The sequence below is a fragment of the Solanum verrucosum genome, unplaced genomic scaffold (assembly GCF_900185275.1).
Source record: "Solanum verrucosum unplaced genomic scaffold, falcon-dt-bn FXZP01000108.1, whole genome shotgun sequence".
In the NCBI taxonomy this organism is placed as follows: Eukaryota; Viridiplantae; Streptophyta; class Magnoliopsida; order Solanales; family Solanaceae; genus Solanum; species Solanum verrucosum.
Genome location: NW_026020274.1, coordinates 1,242,463 through 1,263,455, shown reverse-complemented (window position 1 = coordinate 1,263,455; position 20,993 = coordinate 1,242,463). Strand labels below are relative to the sequence as shown.

General features: G+C 34.3%; 2 protein-coding genes across 3 annotated transcripts in view; both read right to left on the bottom strand.

Moving 5' to 3' along the window:
* The window catches only part of LOC125834031 (uncharacterized), a 509,901-nt gene that overhangs the window by 341,367 nt on the left and 147,541 nt on the right, over window positions 1–20,993 (bottom strand). The gene's annotated exons all lie outside the window — the stretch shown is intronic.
* LOC125834016 (protein S-acyltransferase 8-like) lies at window positions 4,741–20,551 on the bottom strand. Its single transcript, XM_049513193.1, has 5 exons — window positions 20,163–20,551; window positions 10,144–10,329; window positions 6,675–6,977; window positions 6,347–6,580; window positions 4,741–5,494 (listed from the first exon to the last, which is right to left on the bottom strand). The coding sequence occupies exons 1-5, from the start codon at window positions 20,199–20,201 to the stop codon at window positions 4,988–4,990; spliced, it is 1,269 nt and encodes a 422-aa protein (XP_049369150.1). The 5' UTR covers window positions 20,202–20,551; the 3' UTR covers window positions 4,741–4,987.

The following is a 20,993-nucleotide window of genomic DNA, read 5'->3' as shown; positions in this document are numbered from 1 at the left end:
CCTAATGAAAAAAATAAAAATTATATGAATTAATTTCAATCAATATTGATATGGACGGAGTCCATCTCACCATCAAATAGAATAAATTTGACGGATGAGATTAACTCTACAAAGTTTACGAAACAATTCTCTTTTTTTATATTTTTACCCTTCAATAAAAATGGATGTTTTTCATTTTTTTAAGAAATGATTTAATTTTAAGTCTAGTGATAGTAAGAATCCTAACATATTTTATTATGAGGCTTAAAATACCGACCTTTCATTTGTTGGGCATCAAACTACACAAATTCCACTAGTTTAGGTCATAATTACTAAGATCCCAATAGTTTTAAATATTACTTCCTCTACCATATTTCATGCATATGATACATGAGATTGAATCTAAGAGATACATGTATCTGTCAAATTTTAAAATCGAGATACACATTATATTTGTTTGAATTAATTGGTTGTAACTGATTTCCTTTATATAAGGCGGAAATCAAGGAATGTATCTATGTTTACTTAATTTCATTTTTTATTATTCTTTGAAATAATTAATTTGTTAATATTATTAATAAAAGACAAAAACATGTATATCTTGGTCACATAATTTGATTGCTTTCATTATATTACTCTTAAAATAATAAATTCATTAATTTGATGTATCTATTATCAATATATGATGTATCCAACAAACTAAACACTTAGATACATGAGTACCATATAAGTACATTCATATGTATTATACAAGTATCTAGTATTAATTTTGTGTACGTGTTATATGTGTCTGGTATTAATTTCATGTATCTATTTATATGATCTAATATAAATTTCATGTATCTATTTATATGATTTAATTTTAATTTCATGTATCTTTTATATATATGATTTAATTTTAATTTCATGTATCTTTTATATGTATCTAGTATTAATTTGATGTATCAAGTATCAATTTCATATATTATATTCAAAAACTTGTATCTCTGATACATAGTAAGCACATATATATAATTATGTGTATCTAAATATGAAATGTAATTGAAACGCTTGAATTTAGGAACAAATCATGACGGTAGAGTATTTGTCTTATCATTAATCCAAAAAAGTAAAAAAAAAATTAGAATTCTTCCTTTTTTAAGGATTTGAAATTTTTTCTCATAGATTAAATACATATAATCTTAACTCGGATACATGAACTCTTAACTAGATACATGTACACTTGATGTGTATCCAATATTTGTTGCACCGAATGTGCATCTAATAATGGTGTATTTATTATGTTAATTAAAGCTTGATGTAATTCTTTCATCTTGATTGGGGAGTTCCTATACTTAGATTTATTCTCGACTTGAATGTTGGCGGATGAAGAATCAGTCCCTACAATGAGAAATTCATGAGTGAAAATGAACAAATAAAAGTTGTTTGATTTAGAATAATATTGTTAATGTGTAGTACCTTTAACAAGAATCATCCGATTTTGGGAATGTTTAACCATTAAAGTGTTTGAGAAACAACAAAATCAAAAAATATAAAACTTAATTTGTAAAACTCCTTAAAATTGAACTTCATAACATTATGAACTCTAACTCAGATACAAAATCAAAATACGTGAGAATAATAAAATAATAGAAACAAACCTATAAGTATAATGTTGATTTGAACATACAACACATGCATTAAGAGGATGAACGAAGAAAGAGGGAGAAGATGAAGGAAGAAAGGGGGTTGATGGACGTGGGGATATGGAGGAAACGGCACATGTGAAAAGAAGGGAATTTGACTTGTTAATGAACACCATTAATTAAGGAGTTTAAATTTAAGATAATTATTCAATATCATATTTAAGGGATTTGTGTATCTAATTAAATCTTTTAAAATATATAAATGGTATAAATATTAAAAGTGGTAATATGTGTAATTGTTTTAAACTAGAGGTAAATATAGTATATATGGTAGTGATGTATGTGTAGTTATGTAGTTTATCCTTTTTTAATTCAATTCGTTTGGCCTTTTTTTTTTAAAGTCTGCTTTAACTCTTTTTTTTTAGCAATTTTTTAATTCTAATTTTCCACCTAACGTGTTTAAGATCACATGATTAAGATTAAAGAATGTTTTAATACATTTGATATATTTTAGTTTAAAACTACAAAATTCAAAAATCTTCTTTACTTTTTCAAAAATAAATAGGAGAAAAAATTCAATCTACAGCCAATTGAAGTAGAAAAAAAATGGAAATAATTACTCTCCTCCAAAATAGGTGATTTATAAAGGAAGTGAATTGTTCGTGGATGTGGATATGTGTATGTGTAACTCGAGACGAATCTAAAATTTTTAAAACATAGTTATATTATCTAAAAAAATATTGAAAAAATGTGTTAAGTGAGAATAAAGCTAAATAACTCAACATTCAATTAAGTACATCACTTAACAATATTCTTATAGCAAAGGTGTAGTATTAAACCAACTTTTAAAAATATACGCTTAAAATATTTAATTTTATGAAGAGACTATAGATTCACGTGTTCTATTATTTTCTGTAAATTCACCGTTGTGGTAAGCCTGACATCATCACCAATTGAATTAGTTTATTTAATAAATCAGATAACTATATTAACCCAATCTTTATACGTTACGTGTGCACCGTATGATCTTGAAAAGCAACACAAAAATGCTAGTAAATATTACATTTATTAATATACTACTTTTTTCTTTAAGGAAGTTAATCGTTATTGCATACCTCAAATATGTGAATTAACTATTAAGTACTTTTGATGGCTTAATTTGTCATCGAAATAAAATTAAATAAACGTAAAAAAAAATTAAAAAAATGTGACATGATAAATTTGATAAAACTAGTAATTAATTTCTTTTCGGGAAAGGTAAATATGAAGAGGGACAAAGAAGAATACCTAGCTACATCCCAGAGGCGGAGCTACACTCGTGTTCAATTGGATACCCTTCATCGGAAAATTATATTGTATATATAAGTAAAATAATAAACGAAGTGCTTAAATAACATATTTTGGACACCCACCCTTGACACAATCACACAACAATGTGGTGTAGCCTAGTGGTTTCACACGAACTCTAAGGTGTTTGTGTGTTTGAATCTCACTAGCATCAACTCTTTTTTCACTTTTTAAGAATAGCGTAATTTCTGGCTCCGTCATTGCTACATTCTCTTGGTAATCCAATCTGCGATCATAAGATCATTGACCGCATTATATCCGGACAAACTAAGATACTTGATAATTTGGTTACCACTTGAAATGTCAGCGTCAATAGTATCATAAATATTTAGCCAATTTTCACAATATTCAGCGTTATTAGCTGCCATTGAAAATTCAGCACCTGCAATGTCATATAACTTTTGTTTTTTAACATGAATCAAAGCACCATTATACACACCTATTATATGATCATACAAATTGTGACATTGATCAAGAGCTCGTCTCGATTCTTGAATATTTTCCTTACGATTTTCTTCTATATATATTTGTGTTTTTATTGCGTTTATAAGTCCTGTCTCGATGATTGATAATGTTAGGTGCAACAAATCCTTTGCTAATACGATTTGAGGATTTGATTTCATAATTTCCCAACAAAATGAAGAATTCCAACCTTCTGTATAACCAATACAAGCATTGTTGAGCAATTTTGGAGAATTTGGCTCTAGTGTAGCAATAATTGTTCGTGGTAGAAAGAATAACAAGGACGGCAAAATGAATGTTGCAAGAATCGAAATATTAATCGATGAAGACATAATATTCTTGTTATGAGAGTGTATACTGCTTGAAAATCTATGCATATTTTCAAAAATTTAGACGAAAGAAATGATATGTAAATTTATGTAGTTGCAAGATTTAAAATGATGAAATGTCTCTATGATTATATGAAATTGTATCATGAGCAATATTTGAGATATATACATAATGAATTGTTTCAATAATTTAATCAATTAATTGGTGCAGCTCATTTAGTACAACTTATTGATATCATGATTTAATTGTGACAAATTATCAAGAAGGTAAAAAAATTAATTATAGGTATTCAACTATAAGAAGAACATTGTATTTGGATGGATCAGTGGATTTGGATTATATTTTTCTTCCTAATGGAAAAAAGGAAATGTTGGATCGTTATCCCTGCAGAAGGATTGATCATGGTGTAAACATATTGTATCTTCAATAATATATGAGTTTTTTTTTTAATACTATTTGGCTCATACGTATGATGACACATCGGAAAAATTTTGAATATCTCATTTATTTTTATGTATTGGGATCAACGTATTCTTCTTTCGGTAGATTAGTCATCCTTCCACAAGAAAAACACTTCCGCAGATTAGAGAGGTTGTTTTCAATAGACCCTTGCGTCAAGAAAAACATATTTTCAAAGCAAATTTGAAGCTAACAGTGAGAATATTGTATCCAAATCCCAATCCTGCAACAAATGATGCACTTCTCATATAGTGTAATCAAGCTAAGAGGTGATTTCACTGCAATGTTCTACCAGTAAACTTTCCAACAGTCTGTTGATGTCCAACCAATTACTTTTTATTTCCACAATTGTCTTGTCGTATAATATCTATATAGAAGATGAGAAAAATATTTTAAAAGAAACTAACTGATAGGCACAAAATATTGTGAAGAAAATGTGCAAGAGTCATCACTACTTCAACTTTCAGAGGCATCAAGTCTGGACAAAACAAACCAACTAATTGGAACTTACGAAGTAGCAGCAAGCCAAAACAGGGAGTTTCCTTGTCATTCAAAAAAATACACACATCTATTCACTAATTTTCCCAAAAGAATATTTATATTAGGCTAATATCCACTGGTGAATGAGAAAGGGAAAAGAACATAATGTAGTACAGATTTAACCTTACAGTAGTAAGTTACATTTTGCTCCATATTACCATCAATGGCACCTTTTCTAACCAGAAAGCAAAAGCAACTGCAGCCAAAGGTTAGGCCCATCGCCGTCAACTGTACAACATCCTTAATCATTGATATTGCTCTTTTGGAGAAACATGGCTCCTGCTTTCGGTGACATTGGATTTCATGCCAACGACCTCTGATGCAATTTCCCAGCTCCCACTTCTCCTTCCCCAGCTCGAGTTTCGTATATCTGCTTGCACATTGAGGGCTCGCCTATCTGACCCAAGAACCGAATCAGCCTCAGACGAATTATGGTGGTGCCCATCACTCCCTCGGCTCCGTATCTCTGCTTCAATGTCTTCAATATTATGACGCTGTGAGATCTTTAGAAGGTCTCCACCAAATTCAAGATCATCTTCTACTTTCGCTCGATGATCCTCACCCATTTCGACTTCAGCTTCCCTGGTAGTGGGCAAAGGAGGTCGTGGTTCTTCCTCTTGTACATTAGCTCGGAAGTTGTTCCGTGATGGTTTTACTTTTGTGCAAAATACTTCCATGAAGTTGTTCACACAACCAAGGTCATAGACATTGATCCTGTTTTCTGCTTTATAGCGGAAATTTTCATAGGTTGTCTGAAAAAGAAGAGGTTAAACACAAGTGTGAATGCTCAGACTGCTGCATATTTAAACAGCACAAGAGGAAAATTTCTAGTTGACATGATAGTAAAACTAGACTCTCTATCGTGCAACTACAAATGCATCTACAGAAACAAACAGAAAAACAATTACAAATATTCAGGTATATCTACATTTACTGAATCGGACTCTGCTTTTACAGAAACCAGAAGGGCATTCATTAAACAAGCTTCTCGAGGTATCTCACAGCAAGATACCTTGTCTAGAAGTTATTTATTTTAACAACTATACAGACAATACTTGACTATAAGATAATAATATGCATGAATACCAGCCAAAAAGGATTAGTTGGTTTGAAGGAATAGAAGAAAAGAGAAGCAATTTAGAAAACAGAGTGCATTTAATCCGAAACAAGACCTGCCCAAAACCTTTACAAGAACTGCCTGCAACTATTAAACACAAATGCAAAGGAACAACTTGTAATAATAAAGAAAACATAAAACACCAACCTAAACCTACCCTTGTGCAACAGTACACTAAAATGCAGAAGCAATTATAAGTAAATACATTAGGCTCCTCATCTTTTCCTTGCATCACGAGGTCAGTAAAAAGGCATCAAAAACTTCCTACCATTTTCTGCTAAAGAAAACAACAGCAGCACATTCATAGGCCCAAGTCCCAACAAAGGTATAAAAGCAGCCAGAGGCAAATCACGAAAGGCCTGCCTTTGGAATGCACCACATATGACAGGTTCATTCCGTATCTTAAAGCACAATTACTATCAAATTTCCCTAATCTCTTTCACACCCAATCCTATCGCCATTATGAATACAAGATAAAGCAGCTGACCTGATTGGTGCTTATTAGATACAAGTGAAAGCCAGTGAGTCCACCAACAAACCACAGGGAAATAAAACAATAAGCCATTAGAACCACGGATGCTGGTGACTCTTTCAGTGCCTTCAAGACTGTGCTTTGATTATTATCCATTAGCACCTTGATGTACAGAGCACATATTGCAAACACATAGATGCACAGCAGCATAGCAGAAGAGACAAAGCAAAAGAAAAAACGGTAGTTACGCTGCATAATAAAATGAGAATTGTCAAGAATAAACCAATAGATCCAAACACTACGGAAAATTCTCAAAACCAACGTGAATAGTATAATACCCTACCAATCCAATGCATTGGCCCACCCATGGGCAGTGGTGATCAAATCGCTCCACACAATTGTTACAGATGGAGCAGTGCGAACAACGTGGAGGGCGATATAGCATGCACGTATCACAATATTTCACTCTGACTGGCATCCCATTAACAATTACTTCTTTTGTTCGGGGAAATTGAAGGCTGGGCGTTTGTCTTCCACCCTCTACCGATGCAGAAAATTCATGACGGAACTCTTCCTCTGGTGGATGAGAATTACGTGGAACAATACCTGGATCTCGAGCTGATGTAAGAAGAAGCAGCACCAGTACCTGCCAAAATCAATTCATGGAACCTCTAAGCCACAGCTTGTAGTTTATTCATTATTCCTCTACACTGTTTCGGATTATCAAAAAGTGATTCAAGGAGAGAGGCAATAACAGTACATAGTTCAACATAAAAAGAAACTATCAGAACAAATTATAAGGCAACTATTTTCAGAAGTACTGCATTCAGCTAAATCTATCTGAAACACAATGATAAAACAAGTAACCCCAATCACATTCTGAAGTTTCACTAACAAAATCTGAGAGCTGACAAAACATATCCATATGTGCTTAACATTTCCACATGTTCAGCAGGGTCTACTAGCAAAATAGTGCAACCTCCAACAGTCCAAACAAAGAAGAAATTAAGGTCTCATTTGTTTTTATTAAGATTAAGACGTCTGAATCTCAATGCATATCTGGATACCAAGATGTAGTGTCTAGATTTCAACATCTGAATGTGCACAATTCAAACATACAATTCAAATTATTTTTTTTAAAATGATCAAACTTTATATCAATTAAATAATTGTTGTAACATATGTATTCAAAGAAGAGCCAACATAAATTTAATCTTTTAATAAAAAAATATCCAATATGCATTTTCTTTACAAAATTTTATTTAGTGACAAGAGTTGAAGCCTATCAATTAAATGCAGCTACAGAATCTGGCATCTACTACAATTGTCAGAAAACATACTTAGGAATAGTTTATTAGAAATTCAAAAGGTGCAAGTACAAATTTATCTACATCACTTCTACAAGTAAAGATTCCACTTCTCATCAGTTCAAAAAACTTAATTGTCCCAATAGAACAGAAAAGAGAGGTAAAACAAGAAAATGGAATGAGCCATGGCCAAAATTTCTCAATTTTTTTATGTTTATGATATTGAAGGACGTGCAAGCATCCTTGTTCATTGTTCTAATGGAGTTTACCCATCCCATCCAAACCCATCATCTTTATCAATGCATCCTTCTAGCCATGCGTTAAATTATATCTGAAATGGGTCTTTTTAAACCCTTAATTTCGAAACTACAAATCACCATTGTAAAAGTGGAATCAAGATATATAATTTCAAATAAAAAATTGGGAATCTTATCGATGAAAAATTTGGCAGACTGGTTGATAGTTGGTGAAAGATAACCAGGGAGTGGTGAAATTGTTTTTGCCGAAAGAGACAAGGTGATATGGAGAGAAAAGAAGAAGTGTATTTTTAAGGTCAAAATGGTGTAGACTGGATTTCCGACCTCTATTAAATGCAATTAAGTGCAAACAAATGAGGCCTAACCAAGAAAATAAAATCATCTATACTATCAGATATAGAACTGTTGGGTAACGGCTATTTAGGTTAATTCTTCTTAGTTTTGTTTTTTAAGATGATCTTTTTAGTTATTTACCTTCTTCATCTTCAGTAATTAGGTCTGAGACGAAGTCTTGAAACGATGTAACTAAAAGATCTAAGAAAACAGAAAGGGAAAATTATGCAAAATGTCTGCCCATAAGGTCTACTTACCATCATACTAGCCCCATTTATTTAAATTACCTAAAATGGCCATTCAGCCCTATTTTTTCCAAAAAAAATAATAGCCACGTGTTTCTTCTGCTACATCCTTCGGCCTCCTTGTTTTTCTTCTTCATGTGTCATTTTCTTCTTCGTAGTTGCTCCAATCAGCCATTAAAGCATCTTCTTCTTCAAGAACCTATGGCTCTTAAGAACAAGATAAAAAAGCGAAAGTCCGTCAAAAAGACAGTAGATTCAATCGCTACTAACTCTAAAATCAATAGGAATCAGCTGAAGATTAATAAGTTTATATCTTCTTCTTATTATTATTATTCTTCTTCCTCCTTCCTTCCTTCCTTCCTTCCTTCCTCCTCCAAGATCAATCAGCCATTAAAGTTTCATAGCTTGCTTGATTTAAAAATTTAACGTACCACAAACGTGAATTGTTTCGAGCGAATTTATATCGAATACTCGAAACATTGAGAGGGTTTCTTATCTAAAATTTGAGACTGTTTAGAGGTGATTTTGAGTTGATCGAGAATGAATAGTCAATGTATACTTCATGTATAGTTATACTCTATTCAGCTTTTTGAGTGTATCATAAAGTATAGTCAGTCTATAGCTCATGTATAAGTAAACTATATTGTATAGTCAGTGTATATTTATTACTTTGTATGGCGTATGACTTTTTGCAAGCTATATTGTATAATCAATGATACTTTCTATGACTTGTGGCACTATAGATTGTATGTATACTTCCTATGACTTTTGAAAAACATGACTATATTTATTGTAAACTAATAACTTTATTGTATATATTCAAATTAGCCCTTTATATAATGTATTGTATAAACAATGCATATGGTTAGCCCTTTATATAATGTATTGTACAAACAATGCATATGGATGTATGTATATTTTTATACATAGATATACATCATATATGCATGATTATACACTATATCCAATATCAATACATTGCATTACTATTTATGCAATATTGATACATTACATGTACAACAATTATTTTTGTTGAAATTTTTGTCACGTGTACGGAAGAGTTGGAATTTGCTCCATCATGTTGTTTTCATTATTTAATGTGAGAAATATCTTGAGATACAAAAAATGCAGTTTACCCACAGTTTTTCTCCCATTTAGCCACGGTTCCCGCATGGCTAAACCTAGCGTTTTTTTTTTGTTTTTGGGCTATATTTTATGTGAAAAAACTATGTATGTATCTGTCGTGAAGTAATTTCTTTGTTGTGTATATATTAAATTGTCCCAAAATAGAAAATCCATGATCACGGAGTAAAATGAAATAAAAAACATACTCTAACCAGAAATCTTACTGCCCTTGGCACTACAGATAATATACCCACTCACAAAAAAAAACAACCAGAAATCATAATAGCAAAATCTAATCACAAAATTCTTACAATTATTTGTAAAAAAAGAAAACGTAAAAGCAAAGAAATAATCAGAAGAATGAAAATACAGTCACACACACATAGGGACAAATAAATCCTAGATGCAAATGTTTCAATATCCATGGACAAATGAAATGCAGCAAGGCAGCAACTAGCCACTAGCTAAAAACCAGAAGAATTCAAAGCAAAACAAACTTTCACACTTTTTATCCCTACTGGTGAAAAAAGTACTGCACAGCTTACATGGATGGTGAAAACAATTGCTACTACCAAAATAGCATATCCTGCATTGTACGATGGGAACTCATGGCGCAAATGCCTTGCAACGAACACACAGAAAACAGTGACGGGCACTATGATAAGCAATAAGCTGATAAGCAACGACTTTGCATCCGGCCCAAAAATCAACCTTCCACCTAGAAAAAAATACTGCAAGAGACAGGAAATGAGTTCAAAAAAAGAAAGCAGATGAAACCCCAAGCAAAAAGTATAGCATGGCATGCGACTACTGATTTGTTACAGACGCAACAGATGAATAGCTCCACTGTTGTTGCTGCAAATGAAAATATTAAAAAATGATTTATCTTTTCCATCCTTGATTAACAGGAACAGATGGAAGATCAAGAGACAATTTCAAGGCAAAAAAATGAAGAATTTGTTTTCATTGCAATCATCAGTGCAAATGATCTCACCTATATTATATTATTTTCTGCTCGGTGGTCTTAACCAGTACTCAAAAACTGGTCTAAATTTAAAATATTTTCTACAGGGCTTGAGCGCAGACAGATTTACACATGGTAGCTGTTAGAATATGAATAGGTTTATACAATTCTATAAGAATAGGAATAGGTTTATACAATCCTATTAGAATAGGAATAGAAATAGAAATAGGAATACTAAATAGTATCCTACTTGGTAAAGGATTGTATTTTAGGGTCTATAAATAGGGTCTCAATGTAATAATGTAAACACAACAATTCAATAATATTCTTTTCCTATATTTCTCACATGGTATCAGAGCCTCTACGAACTTGGTAGAGAATTAAAGAGTTTCCGCTGCCGGCGGGTGGCACCCATATATGTTGCCCGTCTGGCCAATGATTATGTTAGCAAAAGTTGGGTCACCATGCATCATTCTAGTGACTACTTTCTTATATCTAATTTGTGTAGCACCGTCCCATCATTCCGGTGACTGCTTTTTCATATTTAATTTGTGTAGCACCGTGCCATCATTCTGGTGACTACTTGTTCATATCTAGTTTGTGTAGCACTGTGCCATCATTCCAATGACTCCTTTTTCATATATATTTTGTGTAGCACCGTGCCATCCTTCCGGTGACTACCTTTTTTTGCATATCTGATTTGCGTAGCACCGTGCATCTCTCCGGACTACTTTTCATATTTAATTTGTGTAGTACCGTGGATTTTTCCGAACTATTTCTCATATCTGAGTAGCATAGCATCATGTGTCTTTTCAGTGACTCCTCAGATTTGATTTGCATAGTTCCATTCGTCTTTCCGGTGACTCCTTAAATTTGATTTGCATAGGGTTGTGCCATCATTCCAACCCTACCCGTATAATTTTTCTTTTTCAGTAGGGTCGTGCCATCATTCCGACCCTACCCATATTATTTTTCTTTTTCAGTAGGGTCGTGCCATCATTCCGACCCTACCCATATTATTTCTCTTTTTCAATGGGGTCGTTCCATCAATTCGAACTATCCTATATAATTTCTATTTTCTAGTTGGGTCGTGACATCATTCCGACCCTACCCATATAATTTTATTTCTTAGATTGTGACCACTTTTACCCATCAAATCTAATACTCCGGCATATGAGCATGTTTCGGGCAGTTTTTCGATGACTTGTTTAATATCGACTATCTATTGATTCCAACATGAACCATGTACTTTATACTAGATTTTGAGCACTTACAATGTTCACTGCATTGTGAAGAAGTCTATATGGAGCAGCCACCTAATTTTGTTGCTCAGGGGGAGTTTAGTAGCCTTGTATGTTGATTACGTAAGTCACTCTATAGTCTGAAACAGTCTTTGCAAGCTTGGTTTGGGAAGTTCCAACACTGTAATTTTATCACTCTGTGTTTTATCGGCATTATGCATCAAATTCAGTATTTCATGAGAAGATCAAGCACATTGAAATTTATTGTCAATTTTGTGAAGTCGAGTGATCAACTCGCAGATGTCTCACCAAGCCCCTCATCGGTCCTCGTGTTAATTACATTTGTAACAAGCTAGGTACATGAATTGTATGCACTAGCTTGAGGGGGAGTGTTAGAATATGAATAGGTTTATACAATTCTATAAGAATAGGAATAGGTTTATACAATTCTATAAGAATAAGAATAGGTTTATACAATTCTATAAGAATAGGAATAGGTTTATACAATCCTATTAGAATAGGAATAGGAATAGAAATAGAAATAAGAATACTAAATAGTATCCTACTTGGTAAAGGATTGTATTTTAGGGTCTATAAATAGGGTCTCAATGTAATAATGTAAACACAACAATTCAATAATATTTTTTTCCTATATTTCTCATAGTAGCAACAACTATTGGGTGGTCATGAGAATGAGGATGAGTGGAAGCAAGCAGTGTGAGTGGCGTAAGCAAAAGGGAAAATGTACGTAGCAGGTATACTGATTCCTTCTATTGGTATTGTTAATCTTCGATGGCAATCTTCTCCAATTTCTTTTTCAAGACTTCTCTCTGTTCAGAACAAATCTACTTGTGGCTATGATCATGATTTTATAATCAATGATTTTTGAATTATACATATATTACCTCAAGATTAACGGACCTCTAATTGTTAACCTCAGGGGGATGTTACTAACAAAAAGCCAATACAAAAGGAATTTAGGCGCCAAAAGTCAATGTTCCAGGCATCCAGCGTAGAGGGGTCCCCGCACAAAGAAGATATTTATGAGAAAAACAACCTGATAAACTACATTAATATTTACAAATGTGACTTTCATACAGGGTTTTCTCTTCTCTATGAGGGGCTTCCCCTTCTTTCTACCCGGTCATCCCTACTGTTGCACTGTCAAGCATAAGCTTAGCACTTGAATTCTAATACGACCAATATTTGCTTATCAAAATAGGAAAATAATGAAATCAATGGGCCAAGGGCCCATGATGAGCCGATTGTGATATCAAACATTCGACTTGAAGTTCTTTTTATTTTTTGATAAGTAGACTTGAGGTTAATTTTATGAATAAGCAACCTTTCAGTATAGGAATTCAAGTGCTACTAAATCCAAGAAAGTCTAGCAAGACTGCTAGAAAGGAAGATAGCTACATCTTTTCTTATTCTAATCACGAATAACTACCGAGGAAAGCACACATTAGCGGAACCTTAAGAAGCATGTCAGTGTACATATGTACCATGTTGAGATCACCTTCAGTGCAGGGGCAAGAGTGTTAAAACAATTCTATTCCAACTATACTTCTTCAGGTAAAGGCCAACTAGCCATAGTTCATCAAGAAGAGGATAAAATCAACTCTGGATTGACTAACGAATAGTATTTCATTTGGCCAGGCCCCCAAAGTAACACCTAATTCCCTTCCTAACCCTTCTATTGTTGCTAGCAACTATCTAATCATTTTGAGATAGCCGTGAATGCACACAACAATCACAAGATTACACATCTTCAAGATGTTGATGACACCTTGATCTTCTGTGATGCAGAAGTGGAATAATGGAGTATTTTGAGAATTATACAGGTTTTCTTTGAAGGAATTTATGGGTTGCATATTAATTGGAGAAAGAGTCATCTTTTCCGAATTAATGGAGTATCAAACATGGAGGATTTGGAACTAATCCGGGGGGAGAAGTGGGAACTCTTCCCACTACTTGTCTAGGCATGCCACTGGGGGACAAGTCAAGATCTACGGAATATGAATCGATGTCCTGGAGAATGTGAGAAAAAACTTTCAAGATGGAAGTGCCAATTTTTGTCAATGGGAGGAAGGCTCACTCTGATCAACTCTGTATTAGACTCACTACCAACCTATATGATGTCCCTTTTTCCCATTACTGTGGGGGTCGTTCAAAGACTGGAGAGAATAAGAAGGAACTTTCTGTTACAGGGTAAAAACAAAAAACAAAAAGGTCCATCACCTAGACAATTGGAAATAGGTAATTCTCAGCAAGGCTCAAGGAGGATTGGGATTTAGAAATTTGAAGATTCACAGCAAAGCCCTCAAATTTTCGATTCACCTGATCTTACCACTTTTGAAAAGAGCCAATAAAAAAGTAAAAATATGAAGTGGTTATAGAGGTACTCTCAAGACCCTTAGGGGTCGTTTGGTAATGTATAAGAATAATGTTAAATAGAGTGTATTAGTAATGCATGTATTAATTATGCTTTCATTAATTATACATAGATTATTTTTATGCATTGTTTGGTTTGATGCATTAAAAATAGCATGCATAGCATAAACAAAAATTATTTACAAAGATACCATCCACAAATTATGGTGGAAAAGATGTAATAAGGTTTTAAGGGGCAATTGGGTCATTAATCATGCTAATGCATGCATTAAAACCATTGCATTACTAATACCAAAAAATCCATGGTATTAGACTATTAGTAATCAGTGTTACCAAAGGCGCGCTTAAGCCCTAAAGAGAGGCTCAAAACGTGTTGAGCGCTTCGCCTCGCTTTATGTGCTCTTCAGTGTCGTCATCAAAGTTCTAAGACAAACTTTTCCTTGTCAATGAGTCTCTTATGAAGAGGTGACACTAAACAATTGATATTTAACTTTATCATATTTTTTTTTCAATTTCTTTTGTCATATATTTGTCATTTATGGTTATAATTATTAGTCTTGGACTAAACAAACACATTTTATGTTTTTCTCCCTTTGCGCCTTTTTTCATTAAAGCCCACGCTTTATTTGCGCTTTGTGCTTAAAGCCCCCATGGACCTTAGAGCTTTTTTGCGCTTTTCGCTTTTAATACCACTGTTAGTAATACACATCTTATTACACAATAGAGTGTATAGCATTAGCTATACATAGGTTGAAAAAGAGTACCAAACAAGGTATTAGTAACACACAAAGCTAATGCACAATTTCCCTAATACACTATACCAAACAACCCTTTAGAGTTTATCAAGCAAGGTGATTAAAGCCAAATATGAAGTAGAAGACAGTTGGATGACTAAACCAGTCAACTCAAAACCTGGAGATAGTCTTAGGAGGTCTATAAGGGTATTATGGCCAGCTAACTTGGGTGCAGATGTCCGATACGGGTGCGGATCTAAAGATCGGATCCTTCATGATCTAATTTTTAAGATTCGAGGATATGAATCCATGTATGGATATGGGTGCCGAGATTAGCCTAAAAATAATTAGAACATCTAAAAATAGAGCTATAAAATCTAAACTATGAGATATTATGTGGAAAACTTGAGGAGAATCCTGGAAGGATATCAAAGGAAAAGGAGTGATTACAGAAATCATTAAAATTGTCTAGACTTTCCCATTGATTTTGGTCAAAGTACCCAAAATTGGTTGGACCAAATCGGACACGGATCGCACGACCCACACCCAAGTCATGTCGACACGGGTGCGGCACCAAAAGTGAAGAGTCCGAGCAACTTAGGTGGATAGCTCTAAAAACAAAGTCTCTATCACAGTGATAAATGGTAGAAGGACATCCTTCTGAATGATAATTGGCTAATTGGCTGGGGAATGGAGCTCTGAAAGATTTATTCACTGACATAGATACTCTAGCTCATCACCAATAGAGATCCATAGCTGAAATGTGGTCACCTCAAGGTTGGGAATTGATACTCTGAAGAGACTTGAATGACTGGGAGATGAATAGAATGATTTGAGTTCTACAAACAACCGGATAATTTCATAGGAACTCAGAATGGAGATGACACTCTGAGATGTCAGGGACATAGCAGTGGAAGATTCAGTGTTAATGCACCCTACAAAATGATAAACCAACCAAGAACTCAAGCCACCAACTAGCCCTGGAAACATACTTGGAAGACCAAGATACTGTACAAAGCTGCATGCTTCTCATGGTTACTGGCAAAAGAAGTTATGCTCACACATGAAAATTTAAACAAGAGGAAGTGGACTCTCTGCTCAAGATGTTTTCTTTGAGAAAAGGAGGTAGAGACAGTTGGCCACCTATTCTTGCACTGTAGGATAACTGATCAGTTATGGAAGATCATTAATCTCAGAGGCAGAGCCTGGACAATGCCTAGCAAGATTACTGAAGCTCTTTTTAGTTGGGAAATAGCTAGAGCTGGAGTAGTTGACAGAAACAGATGGAGGATGGTCCTTGCTTGCATTTGGTGGACAATTTGGAAATGAAGGAACTCTAGATGCTTTGAGAACAACAACCACACCGTGGAGAAGATCAAACTTAACTGTAAGCTCTTTTGTTTTTGGTGCAACCAGATCTACCCTGAGGACCTTTTATTATTTGCTAGGGGAGATCTCAGATCAGTATCTACTCTGCATCAGACTTTCAAGCAGTTCACAGACGCATCAGGATTGCAAGCAGATTTACAAAAAAAGGCTTTATATACTTTGGTGGAGTTGCTCAGAAGGAAAGGGATAGAATTGTGCATATGATTGGAATACCTGCTGGTGAGTTAACTTTTAAGTATCTTGAAGTTCCACTATCCACCAAGAAAATATCTTTTATCCAATGCAACCTCTAATAGGAAATATAGTGACCAGAATTAGATCTTGGACATCAAAAAACCTCTCATATGCCGGAATAGCTCAGCTAGTTCAATCTGGAGTATTTTGAATACAATCTTATTGGTTTCAACTATTTCAAATACACGTTAAGGTTCTCAAATTGATAGAAGAATACTGCAGGAGTTTTATTTGGTCTGGAACTTACACGGTCACTAAGAAGGGTCTTGTCGCATGGGAGAAGGTATGTAAACCCAGGGTTTTTGGAGGTCTAAATATCACTAACATTATGCTGTGGAATAAAGATGCCTTAGCAAAAAACTACTGGGATCTAGCTCACAAGATAGACAAGTTATGGATCAAGTGGATTCATGAGTTTTATCTCAAAGGCCAACTGATTGATAATGTCAGAGTACCACAATAGGCCTGCTGGATCATCCGGAAAATTTGGGAAGCAAGATATACTTTGTCACAAGTGTAGATTTGAATAGGTATTGAAAACTTAACTAAACAAATCTACTCCCTAAAGTTCCCTGGAGATGTGTGATGTACAAGAATGATGCCAGACCCAAAGCATAATTCATCATGCGGTTGCAATTACAAGGGAAACTTTTAACCATTGATAGGCTTATCAAAATGGGGTATGGCAGTTGACCTTGAATGTTTATGCCATGCTCAACTGGAGACCAGAGACCACTTGTTTATGAGTTGTACATTCATTAAGCAAGTGTGGGACGAGATCCTGAGATGGATTCAACAACAGGGATGCTTAACAAATGATTGGGAGTAACATCTGACATGGGTAATCCAGAATGAAAAAGGAAGAACCATGAGCACACATCTTCTTCTTTTTTATGACTGTGGTGTCTGGGCCACGCACCTCGACTAATTTCAAGCAACGGGTACCAGGTAATTCTTTCCACCAAGGGTAGGCTAGATGGAAAGAATCACCTAGTGTTTTTTCTCCACTGAGTTTTGAACCTGAGACCTCAGGGTTCTCAACCACTTCATTGACCACTAACCCACACCCTTGGGTGCTATGAGAGCCCACATCTTCAAAGCAATGTACGCTGAATGTAGTTATGTCATATGGATGGAGCGCAATCAAAGGGTGTTTGAGAAGCTATGCACACTGTTAACTACACAGTGACCAGCCAGAAAGAAGAAGAAGAAAATGAAGCAAAAAAAAAAAAGTTGATTATTGTTACCGTCTCAAAAAAAAAAGTTGATTGTGGCTGAAGAGAAGCCGCGAAGTAGAGGAGAAGAAAGAAGAAGATGACGTACCTGAAGGCTGAAGCTGAGGAGAAGAGAGTCGCGTGCTGAAGAGAAAATTGGAGAAGAGAGTCGCAAGTATGTCTGTTTTTAAAAACCCTAATATTGCCTTTTAATTATTAAGTCATGTCTGTTATTGAAAAATTAAAAAGAAGGCGGCAATGGTGTCACCTCCCCTTGCCGCATCGCCATGCCTCACTAGGAATAGGCGCCAAGCCTTCGCTTCACCTCGCCTCTCACCAAAGGTGCAAAGGCAATCGCCTTTGAGAACACAGTAACTTAAACACATTAGGTTCCTATCAGAACAAGAGGATGGTTTTGCTCTCTTTCGCTCACTTGTATATATGGTTTCAGCACAACCCATGTATCGTTTTGTGTTTAATACATACAACATGTTACCTTCTCAAAAAAAAGTCATGAACATTTCTGTGATTATAAATATCTCTTCAAGGGTAAAATTTTAAGTTTAAAGTTAAATTATTTCTAAATAAGAACATATGTCATTCTTTTTGAGACATGCTAAAAAGGAAAAAATGACACAAAAATTGGGGAAAAGGGGGTATTTTAATTGAAATTTAATCAGTATTCTACTAAATTCATATAAATCTACTTTGCATTGCACTTCAAGGAAGTGTGCAGCTCACTTATTGCTTTTCCCCTTCAAGCCTCGTGAATCTTGTTGCTTTTATGTGCTTTTCACTTTAAAAAGCATTGCCACATGGTCCAACAAGATAGAATGTTTCCTCAGGACTTTAACTTTAATCAAGTGTCCCTACATCCTTGTCGTTCTATCCTACTAATATCACACACTTAAAAGTGTACTTTTCACAAATCTCACCCCCGCTTGACTTCTATAAAAACAATGCACCTTGATTTTAAGAGAAATGTCATTTTGCTACTCAACTCAATTCTAATAGTTGTTTGAAAATCGCAGAAAATGTTTTCCATGGGAAATAAATGATTCTTCGTATGTTTTTTTGGTGCTTGATAAGTAAGAAAACTATATATTCCAAAGACAATAACGTGAAAAATTAACCAACTTTTCAGGGTGGAGTTGGGGTGGGAGAGGTATGGAAACATATGTTGGAAATAGTATGGGAGAGTTTCGGAAATGACTTCCCTCCTCTTGGCAAGGAAGTTATTATCCAGAAATTAAAGAAAAGTGTATTATTAAGAGAGAAAAAATTAAAAACATTTAAGCCAAACATGAAAAAACTGGAAAACATTTTCTGCCTACCAAGAAGATGAAAGTAGCGTAAGTGAGTATGATGAGATGGATGGAGAGATACGATTATGAATGAAGATACTAGGTTTGTTGTCGTTGTTTTGTTTCTACATACCAAACAAACCCTTAAAAAACAAAAAAGCTTTGAAATCCTTCTCAATTTTAGGGTTGCCTACTGTGTCTTTAGAGAGATATACATTTGCACTATTCATGCTCAACGTGTCTCAAAATAAAGAAAGACAGTTAGCAGCAATACCTTCTATATGTCAAACAAGAATTTGAAAGTCCATGTGAAACGATCAGATACCTAAGTAACTAGCAGCCATATTCACCAAAAAAATCCTTTCTTGGAATATGACATTTCAAGTATTATTGAAGATAAAGCTCTTCTGTTTTTCCTCATTGGGTAGAATCTTTTATTATACATAACTGTGTGCAGGTGTATCTATTGAATGTGCACATATGTAAGCTATGTCTTAACCTCAAAGAAGAGTTTCAACAATTTTCTTCAGATTTTTATGAACGTTAAGAACTTGCAGACACTTGTCTGGAAAACATCTTCTCAATCAGCAGTAGCTCCAGCATGCGGGATAAGATGCTTAACTGATGCAAATCCCAAGAGTTCCAAAATAAAAAGAATGCCGAGGAGTAACATTCTTTACAGTTCAGATCAAACCTTAACATTTTAAAGGCAATTAGAATAACTCAAAGCTGCAAATATATCATACTAGGCAATTAAAATTTGATCTTTATGCAGAACTTAAGAAAGTAACTGATACACACACCAAAAAACTTATTATTCTCCTCACTCATACAGCTCATTTCTAAAATAATGATATTAACACATTGTTACTGACCAAAAAAATGAAATTAAATGTTCATCAATAACCCTAGATACTGGAAAGTTGCTTAAAAAAAACAAAAAATCGCCTGAATCCCACTACATCAAACAATACCCTAACTAAAAATTCAAGCAAAACCCAGAAAAATTCAAACCATAACAAACGAAAAAACATCAGAAAAAAAAAAAATTGAAACAATCACAAGCAAGAAAGTAAGAGAAATTTCTCACATTGCTTCCTTTCCAGACTTGGTACACGCGCTTTGCCATGGGGCACGCCTCAACCCCACGTACTACGACCTTTCAAACCTTAGGCTGGAACAGAGTCAAAGACTTGAAACTTAAGAAGATTCATTTTCTCCTCCTCCTCCTCCTCCCTCAAAACCTATCCAACACCAAAAACACAAAGAACGAAAATTCTCAGTAAATTCTCAACAAATTCATGCGATTTGTGAACCAAATGCTCAAATAAATAGCATTCCTTAAAGGGTTTTTCTGGGATTTTGATTTGGAATATGGGGAAGAAGAGAATTTGAGGGGGTGGGTATAAGGACGGAAGAAGGTGGTGGGTGGTGGTGGCGGTTTTGGAGTTTTTGGTTAAAAAAAAAAAAAAATCCCCTTTTTTATGTTTTTGGGAATTGTTATTTTTAGAAAACAATTGAAATGGTTTCGAAAAAGGCTAAACACTTTTTAAAGTTAAGAAAATTTAATTTATTACATTAATTTTGTCTTTCTTAGGTCACTATTTTTAGTAGTGACATGATTTTCAGAATAGTTTTAGACTGTCATTTTTGGCCATTTAGATTTGTTTAAGATTTTGGACAGCCTAGATGTATGAATACTTCTTGTCATATCGAAAATGTTAGAAGGGAAAAAAACCATACTCTAATAAAGAAAGAAAAATATATAAACAAAGATGTTGAATGTTTTCTCAAGGATGACAAGGAATATTCATGGCAAAAGGAGCTAAAAAAACAATCAAAAGAAAAGTGATCCCTGCTCAGATCAAAGGTCTTCTCATCTTTTGGGGAAAAAGTCAAGTTAATTACGTTAGTAAATCAA